This window comes from Mytilus galloprovincialis, chromosome 7 (assembly GCF_965363235.1).
Source record: "Mytilus galloprovincialis chromosome 7, xbMytGall1.hap1.1, whole genome shotgun sequence".
Classification (NCBI taxonomy): Eukaryota; Metazoa; Mollusca; class Bivalvia; order Mytilida; family Mytilidae; genus Mytilus; species Mytilus galloprovincialis.
In genome coordinates this window covers 27,650,139-27,669,727 of record NC_134844.1, presented here as the reverse complement: position 1 = coordinate 27,669,727, position 19,589 = coordinate 27,650,139, and the positions used below count along the sequence as shown (strand labels likewise).

Genomic DNA, 19,589 nt, shown 5'->3' with positions numbered 1-19,589 from the left:
GTATTATATTAATCAAATAAAAATAAAATAAAATCTACAAAAGAAACATTTGACTTTCCAAAATGGTGGGCATAAGTATAATATGCATTGTGTTTCAATCGAGCACAATAATCAATTTCAAATTATTGCTAAAATGTAAGTGTGTATTTTAACTGTCAAAAAGCTTGCCATTATCACAACTGTAGTGTTATTATTTGAAACATATAAATTTAATTCAAAGATAATTTATAGCCAAATATATTTTTCATTTATTTGAAATGTTGTACATACCTTTAAAACCTATTTTGCTATCTAGGTGTTTCTTTATGAAAAGATTGTATATCTTGATATATTAGCTTTTTAAACTACAAACCAATCTTAGACAAGACATATTATATTTCTGTAATATTCAATACTATTGTTTATTATGCAATTGTGTCAACGGTTTAAATTTATATACTTTATTTTGTTACGTCTCATTTCAGTCCAAAAGGTATTAGTCACAATCTCAATATATTCCATAAATATTGTATGGGTCCCCTTTCTGTTCATAGTACGCAACGATATTATTAAATTTTTTGTATTTGACCATTCGAAATCAAACAATAAAGGATCACCTTGATGAATCCCTCTTTCTATATTAACGAAACTAGAAAAATGACCATTACTTATAATTCAACTTTCAATTTTAAAATATAAAGATTTGACACAATTACAGATAGCATACCAAAATAGTAAAAAAACAAGCTAAAAGTTCAAGACTCGGAAGAGGCCCCAAATATTGTGAAGCGGGATTTAACTTGTTTGTGCGATCTCAACCCTTTTCCTATACCTCAAGCCAATGCAGAATAAACAAATATATAGCAATATGCACAGTAAAACAAAGATTCAAAGAAAGAAAGCAGAGATGTTAGAAAAGATAACAAAAGAAAGTAAGTAAATTGACAATCATAAACATAAATAAACAAAGGACACGTAGCATTCTGACATCAAGAAAATTTAGTTTTTAAAACGTTAATACTCTGATATATACGGTTTTGAAACATAGGGATTTTGTTTTGAAAAAAAATCCGGAAAGCTCTCAATAAGCCTGGACATGTCAAAATTAATTAAATTTTAGAATTGCAATAACACGGTTTCTTTGGTAAATCATATGTACGTCTAAGGATATGTTAATTTCATGTATGAATTTCTTTTGAATTTGAATTGGTATGTGTATAAAATAGAAATGATTTGAATCTTTATTATAGAAATTCAAGTTAATTAAATGCGTCTAACTAGAAAGGAAGACTGTTTCTTTACATTTTTTCCCTCGAAAAAACAAGGTCCAAGCCGGACACTATACATACATACACATTTTATCCCGACAGTGGGTACTTAACTTCATATCCTGTCTGGGAGCTTTGTTCACTTTATAATGAAGCTGTTGGTGCGGTTATACCTTATATCCATAAAGGCACTAAATTGAAAAAGGTATGATAAGATACAATTACAGGAAAACTTTGGAGAAAACAATATCTGTTGACTGTATATCAGTCAAGAAATGCATCATTTTTGTAATTGCCATATGACAGGAAGAACTTTTAAAAAACATATCTATAATGTAATGTACAAACACGCCGTATACCAGAACCATTATATAAAAAAAAATATTGAATAGAAATTGACCTCTCCGGTACACATGACATCATTAATATTGGAATATAATTTATAAATTTACTTATTCTCCCTCGATGACTTATATATCAGGGATACTTATTGCAATGTTGTACACAAAAAAATAGTTAACAGCAATAGTGTGCCATAAGATTCATACATTTGATAGGTTAATCGTTGAATACTTTCAATATATAAAAAAAGTAAAACAAAGATAAAACAAAACTAACGAGGAGGTTGGAGGGGGTGACAGTAAAACAATTAAAAGAGGGAGATGACGAAAAGATGACAAAGAGGACATTATCAAAATTGCAGTATAGATTACAGAAGCATGTAAAAAGTTTATTAACACATCATTTGTACCTGTTACGAATAGAAATAAAGTATCACCATGGATAATAAGTAAAATTACGAGGATTCATTAACTGCAATTTAACATGAACCAAATCGGGATTGTAAACCGCAAATACAGGACATACTTGATGTCACATTCTTATACTCATGTTATATTGAATCCCTTTATCTGTATTATTCTATTTAGTAACAAATATAAATCAAATGAAGTAATTCAAGGATTCTCATATAATTTAAAACTTATTGTCTTTTTTTTTTGTTTCTATCTCTTGAAACTTATTCTTGATACAAATTAGACTTTGTTAGATGTACCAGCATCGGCTGAGACCCGGTCAAAAGAATATACTGGAAAGTTGTACATATTAACCCCGTGTTTTGCTTAATTAGTATTCTAACCAGATACAGATCCAATCGCAGGATAATTCTTTAAAATATGGTAAAATCATTAATGGGAAAAACTAAAAAGGGTTCAATAGACGATGTCATAACTTAGCTCTAAACAATATCGCTTTTGGTTACAGTTTTTGAGCTACAGAAGTGGTCTGCAGTTGTTGTATTTAGGCAGTAACTCATATAACTCGATCCACAAATTCAGATAACATTTTCCCAGATCTATTTATAAACATGTTCAAGATTATAACAAAAACAAGAAACTGCAAAATAAGAAAAAAAACCACTACACATATACAGATAAGTATGTAACATGAACCCTATCAAAAACCTGAGATGATGATCATTGGCTCTACAAGGGTTAGCTTATTCAATCCAAATATGGCACCCGGCACGTTACTTACAAAATACGTTGATCAGTTATATTAAGTCCTTATCCATCACACTGTAGCACATATGTAATTGGCCCGACGTATTTAACCGTCAGATATAAATAACTTCGTAAACCATCGGAAATTAATTAAAATAACCTTTAAAAGTAGACAGAATATGAATTTGTTAATTAAGAAACGTTCTCAGAACAACAGATGCTATACTGTTAACTTAACATTCTTTATGAAATATCTAAGTGAACAAGACGCTAACATAAGTCGGTTGATATTACTCTATTAAATGCATACCCGGCGGAATGCATGACAATGATGCAATAAACAATACCAATTACCTATTCACTATGAGCGATTTCTGTAAACCAGGTAATTATACATTCCGTTATATATATTTGACAAATAACTGAAGGCCTTAAAAGGTCCCTTTTTGGTCTTGCTAAAACATGATTATTTGACATTGTATGCATAGCAATCAGTGGAAATTATTTTTCGTACAAGCGCCGGTATCAGAAAAAGCTGCGATTCGTAACAAACCACAAACACTAAGGAATATCGACAATGCTTTTTTGTTTACTTTATGTTTAAAATTAGACAGACTTACTAAACTGCTTAAGTTGGTTAAATGATGAGTTGTTTTTACGTTACTCAATGTTAAGAATGATACTCAGAACTTTTTACGGAGGGTTATGTGCTTCTTGCTTTACATTAATATACCCGTACATGCGCTACTAAAACAGGTCTTACTGTCATATGATTCATTGTTACTACAAAGCATTGTATAATTCGTGCGTTGCCTCATTCTAACTTGTAATCCGTTGCCGCAAGTTATACTGCATTTGGACCACGAGCTCCATGTCGACTAGTTACAACTTGTTTCATCTGCATCTAGAACGGAGAATAAACACAAATTATTATGAAATACAACCTACCTGGACTGTAAAGATTATAGTCAGTATGCATACTAGTAAGTTTTTAACTTTCCTTACTTTAAAAAGAGATCAACTTTATTTTTTTTTTCTTATTTGTAAATGTGAAGTCTGCAAACAAAAATACATTAATCGTTTGTCACATATGTATATCACGTTCATCTGTTCATACAAAAATTAAATTTCATAAATTGTATCGTTGAAATGATAAATTTCGATAATGAACACCTTTGCACATTTTTGTCACGTGTATGCATAAAGGACGTTATTTACAACATATATGGTGGGCTCTGTCTGCAATCAGTTGGAATTTAAAAAAAAAACAATTGTCGACTATCAAACGCTAATATTCTGAGCCCTCATTTTTATCTGAACATTATCTAAACAGTTTGAACGATTGATTGTTAATTCTTTTTAGTCTGTTTGTCAATTTTCAGATTAGATGTCATCCGTAAATTTAGTACTTTTCGAAGGATCAGATAACAGTAAACTCGTATGTTTATTAGCTAATTGGACAATTCAGCATTCTGATAAAGAGGAAGATAACACCGAATAAACAGTCAGAATAACGTTAACGGTACTAATGTTTCTGCACCAGATGCGCATTTCGACAATACATGTCTCTTCAGTGATGATCGTGGCAAAAATATGTAAAATCCAAAGCTTATATAAAAGACGAAGAGCTATAATCCAAAATTTGTAAAAAGTATAGCCAAATCCGTGAAAGGAATCAGAGCTTTGCATGAGGGAGATACACTCCTTAATTTATAATAATTTTTAACATTTTGTAACAGCAAATTTGATAACACAAACAATCCGCATTTTCATGCCAGTACCGGACTGCTGATACCCTCGGGGACTAACAGTCCACCAGCAGAGGCATCGACCCAGTGGTAGTAATAACATAAACGGTACTTTTCTGCATCAGATGCGCATTTCGACAATGCATGTCTCTTCAGTGATGCTCGTGGCCAACATATGTAAAATCCAAAGTTTGTATAACAATTCATATTTAACTGCAATCGACTGTACTTAATTTAATAGCAGTTCCTATAAAACTGACTGTTTCAGACTAAAATTCGTTTACTGTGGAAATATTATATAAAAATCTTCATAAAATGCAACTATAAAATTTAAACAGGAGTACAAGTATTTACTTAAATAAAGGCAACAGTAGTATACCGCTGGTCAAAACTCACAAATCCATGGACAAAGATACAAAATCGGGGTAACAAACTAAAACAGAGGGAAACGCATTATATATAAGAGGAGAACAACGACATAACATTACAATGTAACATACACAGTGTTTCTGGTAGTAAGCCCTCCTTTGTTATGAAGAATGTCACAACACCTGTTAGAAGGATTGCAAGCAAAGAACAAATAATGATAAGACATAGCAACCACCATGAGATTTGAATCTGTTGATGGCCATAGATATTTGCTTTAATGGAGGAATATTGGGTAGTTTAATGTGAATGTCATTTGAAGGATGTTTCTTTTGCACAGAATATGCTTCATCGTACTCTGTTGAATGATATTCTTCAAGATCCTCGTAGTCAGCATTTGATACATCTGCTCTAAAACTGCTGTAGGTGTAAATTTTGTGTTAAGCATTTGCCATCGTGAGATCTGATCAGAAGTGGAGCTGCAAAAGAAAAAAAGGAAATCGCTGCTTTTTCCCTTGCATTAAATATGAATTAGAACTGTCATTACTTAAAGAGACAAAGAGAACTGTTATGAAAGCAAGACAGGAATTAAAAAAAGTTGTTGTTTAATTTCTGATTTTAAGCATTTATCAGTAACTGTTAAACTTTTTTTTTGATTTCTAGGGTTCACAACAAATGTGTTTTATTAAAATTTGTTGCTAAGAAAATGACTCTGCATAATCTACAATAATAATAATGTACAATGTATGAGTTTTGATATTGATGCAAGTAATTTGAATTAAATTAATGTCTTGATATACATCAGATTTATACCATTTTTAGTAAAATTTGTGTACGAAATACTGCATTTGGACCAAAAGCTCCACGATGACCAGTAACAACCTTGTTCCTTTGCATCAAAAACGAACTTAGAATGAACCAAACACAACATAACGGATTTCATTAAGACTATAATTAAAAAACATGCTTGCAAATTCTTCATTTATTTTCTGATACTCTCTTAAAACGATCTTTTTTATATATTAAAGGGAAGTAATCAATTGCAAATGCAGTATATGATTGCCACAAATATACTTTGTCAGGTTCAAAAGATTGTTGTATCGAATAAACACAAACAATTAAAAAATTTAATGTAACAATCAATTGTTTTGTTTTCTCGGTGAAAAGTTTACATTTTTTTCTTTTTTGTTTGCAGTGCACGGGTTTACATGCTTAAGTTATTTTAAAAAATAAATATGCTACGCGCACTGCCAGAGGTTTTAATTTCTAAACTTCTTGTAGCAATAATAAATAATATGTTGAAGAAACATGCGCAATTCACGAATTGAAATCGGAGTACAATTATTATGGCACCCTCAACGGAGTTGGGGTGACGTATTGTTATTCTACGTTTCTTTTTTTATGGCACCCTCAACGGAGTTGGGGTGACATATTGTTATTGTTCGTTTCTTTTTGTCTTATTATGGCACCCTCAACGGAGTTGGGGTGACGTATTGTTATTCTACGTTTCTTTTTTTTCTTATTATTTTTCTTCCACCGATTTTGTCCAGCTTATTTCTCGGAATCCAATGGACCAATGTTGGTTAAACTCTTCTATAATGAGGACCATCATGATAAGTTGTGCAGTGGACTTTGGCATGTGCATGATGGCTACCGTTACCATGGAAACTAAAAAAATGTAAAAAAATCCAGTTTTTTGTTTTCTCGAACTGTTTGGATAGACTTGAACTTAGAATCATTATATTTTAATACAATGTAGGTGCCCACTATATACAGGTGTTGGATGATTTTGGTACTCATTGGAACTACTATGTTGCCATGGAAACTGCACCAAAAATTTCAAAAATATCAAAATGCTCAAAACTTTATGAAACTTCACAGTAACGATGAGCAACATTGGAAGATGTGGAATTTGGCGTTGGAATTTCCAAAATATCTATTTTTACCATGGAAACAATGCAAAAAGGTCAAAACTTTGAATTTTCACAGAACATTCCAGAACATCAATGTTAAATTTATTCTAGAGACATTAAATGGTATATGATGGTATATATAATTATGGAGGGAATAAATTGCAGCGGGGGTTTGACTTTGGAATATTCAAAATGGCCGCCGTTACCATGGGAACAGCAAAATTATGAAAAACTTCAAAATGCTTTAAATTTAATGAAACTTATTACAAATTTTGCCTAGCTTATGTAGACTTAACTTTTGAGTTTCGAATTTTCAAAATGGCCGCCGTTGCCATGGAAACAGCAAACATTTTCTAAATGGCTGCCGCTGGCCTGTCAATGGGGAAAGGGTGCCATCCGCTATTGCTTGCAATGGCAAATCTAGTTTCTTATTATTTTTCTTGCAAAAAATTTTGTCCGCGCGAGTTCTTGGATTCCAATGGACCAATGTTGATGGAACTCTACTATAACAAAGACCACCATGTGAAGTTGTGCACCTTGCTATGGAATGGTAAAAAGTGGCCGCCGTTTCCATGGAAACGGAACAAATGTGAAAAAATCCAGTTTTTGGTTTTGGTGAACTGTTTGAATATGCTTCAACTCAGAATCATTATATTTTAATACAATGTAGGTGCCGACTATACACAGGTGTTGGATGATTTTGGCGATCATTGGTACTACTATGTTGCCATGGAAACTACACCAAAATTTTCAAAAATATCAAAATGCTCCAAACTTAACGAAACTTCACTGTAACGATGAGCAACATTGGCAGATGTGGCTTTTGGAGTTGGAATTTCCAAAATAGTTGATGTTACCATGGAAACAATGCAATAAGGTCAAAAATTTCAAAAAAATCAATATGCTGCAAACGGGATGAAACTTTACAGGAATGGTAACTGGCTTGTGCAGAGTTGCATTTTGAAGTTGGAATTTTCAAAATGGCCGCCGTAACCATGGAAACAGCAAAAATGTCCAAAATATCAAAATGCTCCAAACTTAATGAAACTTTACAAAAATGATAATTTGCATGTGTAGATGCACTCTTTGACTTTGGAATTTTCAAAATGGCTGCCGCTCACCTAGCAATGAGGGGAAGGATGCCATCCGTTATTGCTAGCAATCACAAATCTAGTTATAATTATAATTACAACACTTACACTGTTTTCCCGGTTATGTGTCCTTAGTTATGAATAATGTTACAACACCGGTTAGAACAATTGCAATCAAAGAACAAATAATGAAAAGAAATAACAACAGTAGTGAGATTTGAATCTAATGATGTCTAGGTGGAATATTGGGAAGTGCAATATGGACGACATTAGACGTATCTGACTGTTGGACTTGATGTGGTTCAGTGTACTCTTTTGAATGTTATTCGTCAACCACTTCCAGATATTCAGGATCGGTTTTATCTGACTGGAAAAAGCTGTTTAAATAAACATTTTTCTGAACATTTGACATCGCTGTAGGCTGTAAAACAAGATAACGTTGTTATTTCATTTTACAAATATAAGCAATTTATTGTTTGAAAAACATACGGTTCATTTTCCCCGAATTTAATCTGTTTTAGTGTGGACGTTTTGTTTAGCGTTTGCTATTATGATTTTATCAGATGACAACTAAAAAAAAAAAGAAATATTTGGTATGACATGAAGACCTGTTGGTGGCCCTCTGCTGTTGTTTTTTATTTGGTCGGGTTGTTGTCTCTTTGACACATTCCCCATTTCAATTCTCAATTTTATCTTAATATATTTACACTTTGACTAACAAATGTTTTTAAACGATAATATGTCTCAAGTATTGTTATATGTTTTCTTAGTTCACTACTAGTATGATATCAGTAATTATTTCATTTTTTTTTCATATTTTGATAGTGCAAATTTTCACAGTATTGTTCAAAAGTAAATATTTAATTTCAGTTTTCACAAATAACCGGCCACATGACAAATTGATTATATTACTGGTGCCGGCAAAATAGGTGACTTGAACTAAGATATTTTAATTAGAGCCGACAAAATAGCCACTGCCTATCTTGCCATATGAACGATATTGAAAAATTCATATGCTATTCTCTATGTACAAACGACAACACGCATCACTCACAAACCTATGTTTTGCATATATTTCAAATTCATACATATCATTAGTTTCATGTAGCCATAAATTTACGGTACACAATCTTAACCAATAACTTGCACCTGGCACTAGATGGACAAACTGATATTCTTCATAAATATGATACTTTTGAATTTTCATTGACAAACTGTTCGGTCATAAAATGTTATTATATTGTTAAACTATTCATTATTTTATCGAAATCATTTTATTTGCAATATTTGTCCGTCAAAATAATTTCATTATGATGTAACGATTTTTCTTTGTAAAGCTTTTTGTATTATAAGTAATAATTAAATGTCAAGTATATTTTCACAAAGTCAGAAATTTGTTTCAAGATAATTCTTTTTGTAAATATTAGATAAAGTCACTGCTTTACATAGTTCGTAAGTTTTCTTACGTAAAGAATAATTATTCCTTTAGTCATTTTAATTAGGCGCTATTTAGCCAAAAGCTCAAACGACAGATCTTTTTCATAATCTTTTGTTAATTCTTATCGTATTATTTCCTTGTCATTCAGTTATCTCCTTTCTATTATGAAATTGTCACCATGTAAATTCTAGATTTAAATATGTTTTCTGAAGTTCTAACTTCAGTGAGAATGGGGTACATCAATTTGTAATATTTTGTAAAACTACATGTATTCCATCCTGAATCTTTAAATTGTTAACTACTGCAAATGACTTGTGTCTTATTCTACAACCGGTCGTGGGTTGAAGCTCGTTCTCAACTTCAAATCAGTAGCCAGTCTCCCGGTTATATTTATATGGGATGCAGTAATTTATTGTTTTAGCTTTTCCTCTCTTTCTACAACAATATAAAAGCATTAAGTTATATAAAGAAACACGATTGCACAGGTAGAAATATCTCATCTGCCTTACTTACCATGATTGGTAATATGTTGATAGTCCAAAAGATAAAGTTTTACTGCAGTGATCACACAAGTGTAATGCAATCAATGATTTATAAAAATGAGATCACGGCCAGATTAACCCAGCCAGACAGACATGTACACCTTACATCCATACACCATCTATTATGTAGTTGACCAATTGTTTAAAAAAGAGGGCCCCTAAACAAATATATACTAGTCCAGTGATAATGAACGCCATACTAATTTCCAAATTGTACACAAGAAACTAAAATTAAAATAATACAAGACTAACAAAGGCCAGAGGCTCCTGACTTGGGACAGGCGCAAAAATGCGGCGGGGTTAAACATGTTTGTGAGATCTAAGAATTTATAACAGATTTTTTTACTGTATGTTATAGAAAAAGAGTTCAAAATCGCATTACATCATAAAATTGATAAAACATTATACAATATAACAAGGTAAATCACATAATTCAAAAATCAAAAGAGTTTACAATAACTTTCCTTTTGAAATAATCTAGTCAGTTATTTGAATTGCTTTCGTGAAATGAAAATAGTTTTTAACTTAATTGGTTTTCTACACTAAAAGCAAAGAATTTACAATTCCTTGCTTAAAGCACGGAAAATTAAAAAAAAAAATCATTTTTTTCCAGCGCCTGCAACAAATTCACTTTAATGCTGGTGCAGAGAAACAGCCGTTTCTATAGAATAGGGTATTTTGACGGCTTGGATAAATATATTTTAACCAGAGCCGGCTAAAAAGCAAATTTGCCCTTTTGCCGGAGCCGACAAAATAGCCACTACCATACCATATCCATATCAACCCTAGACACCAATATATACCTAAGATCTCGATCTTCTCGAGGGAATTTATTGACTGAGGGTTTATACGGTGTGTCGTGGATGAATTATGCTCTTTCGGAACCTAGACTTCACCTATCCATTTTACAAACATTTTTGTTAATTAGTCCTCGGGGATTCGGGCCCCTTCGTAGATTTCTGATCGAAATATCCGGAGCTAATTCAAGATTTCTAACAATTTACAGATCGTTTTGTTTTAAATGTATAGCTATCTCAAAACCTTCGCCATATTTTTTTGTGAAAGTTATGATTGCTATCCTATGTTAAATACCTGTTTAGTAGATTACTAAGGCCTATGACAAAATTGTTTTTTACTTGACGAAAGTTCTATGTTGAATTTTTAGCTCATCATGGTTCATTTTTGTATTCTACATTTTGAAAGCAATTGCCATTTAATCGATATAACCGAGCTTATTAGGTGTAATATTCCATCCATGTCACTGTTGATATTTTATATACAAACAAAAAGATTATTAAACATGTGCAAACATGGGATTTTTATAATTTAGACATAGTATTATTGATTTTGATTGTACCTGAATTATTAAAGGTTTGAAATAAAACGTAACAATCAAGATATGTGTTGAACTATCAGACGGTTTATTTAATGAATTAAGCAGTATACGTCGACACAAAAAAAAACATGGCACAGTTTGTTGGGAAATGGAAAACTATCAATTCAACAAGGAAAAACTATGAGGAATACTGTTCAAGTTCAGGTAATTCTATTTTTTGCATGATATATTTATGTTGTAATGAATAGGCGACTATTGAACAAACGATTGTTAAAGATCTTTTTATCCTTTCGGAGCACCTGATATCACGCCACTTTTTAATGTTGCTCGTGTTGCTCAGACTTTGGTTTTCAATGTTGTGGTTTGTGTATTATTGTTTGTCTCTTAAGTATTTGTTAAGCCATAGCTGTGTCAGTTTATTTTAAAAATATGTGTTTGAATTTGCCTTTGGTATCCTTTCCCTCTCTTTGAAGACAAGCAACTATGTTGATTTAGTTAAACATTGATGGTTATGCGTCAAGACGAAAGCATTTTTGATTATAATATTCCTCAGTTTTCTATGTGAATTAATTGCCGGCTCATGATGTAAACCCAAATCCAATCTAATTAAAATATTGATCTCTGATTACGTTATACTACATATGTAGTATAACGTTATCCATAAGCGGCATGTAACTAGCTAACGAATTAAATATTAACTAGAACATAAGCATGGATGTACTTAAATATAGGACAAAATGTGTAAGAATCTTATCGACGAAAGAAAACAAGCATTAACTCGCATATACTATGATACCTTGTACCAATAGATAAATGTAGCGGATATAACTTGTAGATATGACACGATCAATATCTCAACTACTACAGATAATAAAAGTCATTAAAATATACAAAGTATCCTTTATAAAATAGTTAATAATTTGTGTCTACCGTGCGACTGTTGTCGCAAAATTCAGAAATAGCGAGCCTAAATTCCGTCGTCGTCGTTATCGGTGGCAGCGGCGTCAAGAAATATTCACTCTGAACCGAGTCTGTGGTAAACGTTTTTTTATACTTTAATAACTTTCTTAAGCTATCCTTGATTTACACTAATCCTATACAGAGGCTTGTTTATAGTCATAAGGTAGAATTCAGAAGTACATTTTGTAAAATATCCGTATTTTACTCCTAAATTGACTTATTTTTTGTCTCTAAAAATAACATTCACTATGTGTTTTTTTTTCCAAATTTTAATAACTTTCTTAAAGTATTCTGGCACGATTTAATGAATTATATTTCCTGATCATGTCTTACATATTTGTTCTAAAACCGATGTTGTAACTTCTTCCGAAAAAAATGGTGAATTCTAGGGTTTTGTCATTTGTTGTTGATTATCGCAAACGTTATTTGTTTATGCATTAATTTTAGGAATGATTCATCGTATCTCTAAATCTTAAAAGCTATTTTTTTTGCAAATACTTAATAGTTATCAAAGGTACCAGGATTATAATTTAGTACGGCAGACGCGCGTTTCGTCTACATAAGACTCATCAATGACCCTCATATCAAAATATTCATAAAGCCAAACAAGTTCAAAGTTGAAGAGCATTGAGGATCCAAAATTCCAAAAAGTTGTGCCAAATACGGTAATCTATGCCTGGGATAAGAAAATCCTTAGTTTTTCAAAAATTCAAAGTTTAATCAACATAAATCAGTATTTGATGATTATTCGCTACATGAGGTAATTTTGTTTTCTGAAGGTATTCCAAAAGATCTTATAGACAAGTACAGAGACGTAGTAACAGTTATGGACATGAAACAGGATGGAGACAAATGGTTAATCACATATGACACTGGTCTAGGGCCTCCACAGTCTTACACATTTATATTGGGACAAGAACTAGTAACAAAAGATTTTGAAGGCAAAGGTGTAAAGGTTAATATGTTAACATTGCTTCATCGCTATTTTGTGCATTATTCCTTTGATCTTTTTGTGTGATGATTTTTCATATAATGCTACTCGCTTTGGAGGGAAAATTATCGCTAGGAACTAAGGAGGCACGTGGCGTTGCTAATGAAATTAACATCTTCGTTATAGGTAAAATAGTGATAAACAGATTAGCATTGGTCATCTGAACTCGATTGCCTTTCTCGCTTTCGCCGTACCGGCTCATGCGAGAAAATCAATCTCTTTGAGATGATCAACGATAATCTATAAATATCCAGGTTTTTTTTACTTCATGCATAATTTGCCTTTGTGATATGAAATACAGTCTATAATAGCCAAAACTGTGCATGTTTAATCTCGAGAAAGGTTTATGACAACTCAATCCGTTTGTCAATCGATCAGTGGATGACAGAGAGTGCAAATACCTTATACTGCTTAGCTTATCGTAATAATATTGATTGATATTTGAGTTGAATAAACTAAAATGATGTATAGTATTATTACCAATGCAACAATTCTCCAGCAGAAACCAAATGACACAGAACCTAACATCTGTAGGTCATCATACGGCTTTCAACAATGACAAAACCCCATACCGCATAGTCAGCTACAAACGGCCCCATGCTGACAACTGTAAATCAGTTTAAATAACGGCCTGATTTATGAACCAAATAATGAACGTAAAAAAATCTTTTACATACAGCAACAAACAACAATAACTGAACTTGGGACAAGCACATATAGTGGAGGGGAAAAAATAGTTTTCTGGCGCCACACTCCTACCGAGAGTAGAAAAAAACAGCTAATAAAAACACAGACCAGAAGTGGCAGGGTATTTATACATCCCCGTAACAAAAGCACATTAAGTACAGGTTTGAAGGTAGTTGCAGTTTCTGAAAGCTTTTTCAAACCAATATTAACTGAAAAAAAACTAACATGTATCGAAGACTTGAGTATCAGTACACCATACGTGTGATTATGTGTATAACAATAATGGTATTTTGGTTTTTGTTAACAATATCAAAATTTATTTTCAACAGATGCAATTTGTTAACACATCCATTTTTGCAGGCTACAGCAACTCTAAGTGAGGATGGCATATGGACTGACAAAACTAGTCATGAAATAATGGGATATAAAGAAACAATCACCACAAAACGAGTTGAAGGAAATAAAATGATTGCTGTACGTTTTCTTTAAATTATTAACACGTACCTTGAAGACAAAACCCAACTGCATAGCTATATGCGGTGTAAAATTCATTCGCAATTTGTTTGCTCTTTGTCTGCTATAAGTCTAAATATGAGTTTTTCTGATCACTTGGCGGTCTGTCTTCCAAGGCAGCACTTGCACCCGCAAAGTGGAAAGGGATTGATATAAGTTGCAAAACTTGTTTCCCAATCCACTATAAATAAATATGTTTAAACTAAACTGTCTTCCGTCGTCGTCGTCCGTCGTGTTCATCCGTCGTCGTCGTCGTTAACCTTTTACATTTTGAACATCTTCTAGAGGACCAGTGAATGAAATGAAACCAAACATAGCATGGATGTTCCTTATGAGGTGCTGACCAAGTGTTGTTAATTTGTAACCGATCCATTATCCAAGATGGCCGCCAGCGGGGGACTTAGTTTAACATAGGACCCTATGAGAAATGCATAAAAATGACGTCTTCTAGAGAACCACTGAATGGAATGAAACCAAACATGGCATACAAGTTCCTTATGAGGTGCTGACCAATTGTTGTTACTTTGTAGCTGATCCATCATCCAAGATGGTCGCCAGCGGGGGACTTAGTTTAACATAGGACCCTATGAGAAATGCATACAAATGACTTCTTCTAGAGAACCACTGAATGGAATGAAACCAAACATGGCATGAATGTTCCTTATAAGGTTCTGACCAAGTGTTGTTACTTTGTAGCTGATCCATCATCCAAGATGGCCGCCAGTGGCGGACTTAGTTTAACATAGGACCCTATGGGAAATGCATACAAATGACTTCTTCTAGAGAACCACTAAATGGAATGAAACCAAACATGGCATGAATGTTCCTTATGAGGTGCTGACCAAGTGTTGTTACTTTGTCGCCGATCCATCATCCAAGATGGCCCCCAGCGAGGGATTTAGATTAACATAGGACCCTATGGGAAATTCATACAAATGACTTCTTTTAGAGAACCACTAAATGGAATGAAACCAAACATGGCATACATGTTCCTTATGAGGTGTAGACCAAGTGTTGTTACATTGTAGCCGATCCATCATCCAAGATGGCCACCAGCGGGGGACTTAGTTTAACATAGGACCCTATGAGAAATGCATACATTACAAATGACTTCTTCTAGAGAACCACTGAATGGAATGAAACCAAACATGGCATGAATGTTCCTTATAAGGTTCTGACCAAGTGTTGTTACTTTGTAGCTGATCCATCATCCAAGATGGCCGCCAGTGGGGGACTTAGTTTAACATTGGACCCTATGGGAAATGCATACAAATGACTTCTTCTAGAGAACCACTGAATGGAATGAAACCAAACATGGCATGAATGTTCCTTCTGAGGTGCTGACCAAGTGTTGTTACTTTGTCGTCGATCCATCATCCAAGATGGCCGCCAGCAGGGACTTAGTTTAACATAGGACCTTATGGGAAATTCATACAAATGACTTCTTTTAGAGAACCATTGAATGGTATGACACCAAACATGGCATAAATGTTCCTTATGAGGTGCTGACCAAGTGTTGTTACTTTGTCGCTGATCCATCATCCAAGATGGCCGCCAGCAGGGACTTAGTTTAACAGAGGACCTTAAGTGAAATTCATACAAATGACTTCTTTTAGAGAACCACTGAATGGAATGAAACCAAACATGGCATACATGTTCCTTATGAGGTGTTGACCAAGTGTTGTTACTTTGTAGCTGGTCCATCATCAAAGATGGCCACCAGCGGGAGACTTAGTTTAGCATAGGACCCTATGAGAAATGCATACAAATGACTTCTTCTAGAGAACCACTGAATGGGATGAAACCAAACATGGCATGAATGTTCCTTATGAGGTTCTTACCAAGTTCTGTTACTTTGTAGCTGATCCATCATCCAAGATGGCCGCCAGTGGGGGACTTAGTTTAACATAGGACCCTATGGGAAATGCATACAAATGACTTCTTCTAGAGAACCACTAAATGGAATGAAACCAAACATGACATGAATGTTCCTTATGAGGTGTTGACCAAGTGTTGTTACTTTGTCGCCGATCCATCATCCAAGATGGCCCCCAGCGGGGGATTTAGTTTAACATAGGACCCTATGGGAAATTCATACAAATGACTTCTTTTAGAGAACCACTAAATGGAATGAAACCAAACATGGCATACATGTTCCTTATGAGGTGTTGACCAAGTGTTGTTACATTGTAGCCGATCCATCATCCAAGATGGCCACCAGCGGGGGACTTAGTTTAACATAGGACCCTATGAGAAATGCATACATTACAAATGACTTCTTCTAGAGAACCACTGAATGGAATGAAACCAAACATGGCATGAATGTTCCTTATAAGGTTATGACCAAGTGTTGTTACTTTGTAGCTGATCCATCATCCAAGATGGCCGCCAGTGGGGGACTTAGTTTAACATTGGACCCTATGGGAAATGCATACAAATGACTTCTTCTAGAGAACCACTGAATGAAATTAAACCAAACATGGCATGAATGTTCCTTCTGAGGTGCTGACCAAGTGTTGTTACTTTGTTTTCGATCCATCATCCAAGATGGCTGCCAGCGGAGGGCCTAAGTTAACATAAGACCCTATGAGAAATGCATACAAAAGTCTTCTTCTAGAGAACCAGGGAATGGAATGAAATCAAATATAGCATGAATAGTCCTTTTCTTATGAGGTGCTTGCCAAGTGTTGTTAATTTGCAGCCAAATTTTATCTTTTTTTATATGATTTTAAAAACCCAAGTAGAGTCAGGTGAGCGATACAGGCTCTTGAGAGCCTTTAGTTTATTTACACTCCAAACATTTTATAATTGCCTTTCGCCATAAACACATATTGATATGATCAAATGATTTGTTTGTTTGAATGATGATAAAGGAATAAAAAGATGTACATGTATGATTGCCAACGAGACAACAATCCAACAAAAACCAAATGACATAGATACAACAATAGATCATGTCATCATACGACCTTGAATGAGCACAACCCATACCACACGGTGATCTATATGATGACCAACATAAACAAATGTAAATCACATCCAATTAGAAAACAAAGGGTTGGAGTTATGTACAAAACAATAAAATGAAAATGAAATATGAGAGGCAGCATTCAAATGACAATTACAGCATTACAGGCGACTGAAAAACAACATATGTTCGTGTAATTATGCTGGTTATAATCAAACGAGTCAAAACCCCAAAAACACAAACTTACAATAAAAGCCTAGATAGAAGTCACCATACTTCTATGGCAGGCTCAAAGTTTAATATATAGTAATTTATGTAAACTCACACTGTGCCCTTTTATTGTTAATTTGACGTTCTTACAAAAACAAATCATACAGCAGCCAGAACAGCAGTGCAAAAACAAAACACGATTTTAACCAATGTCCAAAGAAAAACCATGCACATTTTAAAAAGCAATATTGCTGGTATTGTATTTACCTTTTCAATAATCTCTTGCTTCTCAGTTTGTTTTGAAATAGGAATGTTATGAAAATGTATCAAGTGCGCGCTTTATTTTAGTCCTTAATGCTTATGCCATTTAATGAGTGTTTTTCACTTAATGCCTATGCCAATTTATGATTGTTTTTCATTTAATGCTTAATTCATTTTATGAATGTTTTTCATTTTTTTAGTCAACAACTTGTGGGGGAGTGACTATGACCTATGAACTTGAGAAACAGTGATAATCTGCAATACAACAGTAGTGCCAAAGCTTTAGAAACATGCTTCTCGTTTTATTTAATTTCTATGTATAGTTGCTTACACGGATGAAAGAAGAAACGACAAACAAATGTTTAACACAGCTTAGTTTCCTACTAGATGTAACTTATATATTCCTGTTTGCTTCGTCGACGGAAAAAAATAATAAATGTTGTCAACATCAGCTTTATTTAAAAATAAAATGGACGACTATAACCGTATTGTAATGTCTTATGCTGTATTCACACACAATTACAACAACGTAATGGAAATGTTTTGCTTAAGATTATTGCACTACAAACTTTGAAAGAGAACTATAATAATAGCTACTCGTGCCTTCGTTCATTGACCTCTCGTTAACATTTTCCTTTCAGCGTTTAACAAATAACATTTTAAATTTATTACAATAATTTTTTTTTAAATAATGATTTTTGAAAACCTTAAATCCTAATTACTTTTACTTGTTTTGTTGTTGCTTAATCACATGCAATGTTCATGTAATAATATCCACGACAAATATATTCTCACATTGTTTATATGTATTACATTTAAATTGCCAACCTTATTTTTATCAGAGTATAATTGAGACTTAGTTTTATCTATATTTAAATGTACTTGAATTTAAAAAGGTCTAAGACCGTAACGATCACGATACGTTTTTAACTCTCAGACGGTTTATTTAATGAACTAAGCAGTAGACGTCGAGACAGAAAATAACCATTGAACAGTTTGTTGAGAAATGGAAAACTATCAATTCAGCAAATCAAACTAGTTATGTTTTTTATATCTACATGACAGACTGATGTTTGGCTATTCAACAAGCGAATTATTTAAGATACACAACCTAAGAGAAGAGATAACAACTCATGGTTTATACACCAGAACAAAACAAAATAATGATCATATAAGCTAATGCCGACTTTTCTCCCCAGATTTTTTGGTTGCCGTCTTATTTACATATAGCCTAATTATATTTTATTCATGAGAGTGTATTTATATTTTACCAGTTAATACGTATAGATATACTAGAATATTCATTGATATATAAAATGTGTATGATCTTATCGACAAAGGAAAAAAAGAAAGAAAAACTCGCATACACAGAATTACCTTGGACCCTGTGATAAAAGAAATAGATTTTACCAAGATATGTTATTAACAATATATTCACGACAACAGTTGATAAAAGGTTACAAGAACATACTAAGTGGTGTTGGTTAGTGATCTTTAAAAACATCTCATTTTTTTTGGCAAAATATGTATATGTTAATATGCTCTCGTACAAATACAGTTTATTTTGCAACAAGAAGGCATAAATTGAATTGTTTTATATTGTTATTTTTGGGCCCTTTATAGCTGACTATGCGGTAGGGGCCTTTTGTTGAAGGCCGCACGGTGACCTAAAGTTGTTAACTTCTGTGTCATTTTGAGTTGTCTCATTGGCACTCATACCATATCTTCTTTTTTTATATATATAAAGCAAACATAGATATATCAAATTAGCGTATCACATGTAACGTTTCTTCCTAATATAGATATTCCTTTTTGT

At 33.2% G+C, this 19,589-nt stretch overlaps 1 protein-coding gene across 1 annotated transcript; it reads left to right on the top strand.

Annotated features, from left to right (window-relative positions):
* The first annotated feature begins 11,229 nt into the window (after positions 1-11,229).
* LOC143082674 (fatty acid-binding protein, liver-like) lies at positions 11,230-18,261 on the top strand. Its single transcript, XM_076258484.1, has 4 exons — positions 11,230-11,387; positions 12,923-13,098; positions 14,182-14,295; positions 17,974-18,261. Exons 1-4 carry the CDS (start codon positions 11,312-11,314, stop codon positions 18,022-18,024), a joined length of 417 nt encoding a protein of 138 aa, XP_076114599.1. The 5' UTR covers positions 11,230-11,311; the 3' UTR covers positions 18,025-18,261.
* Positions 18,262-19,589: the final 1,328 nt, after the last annotated feature.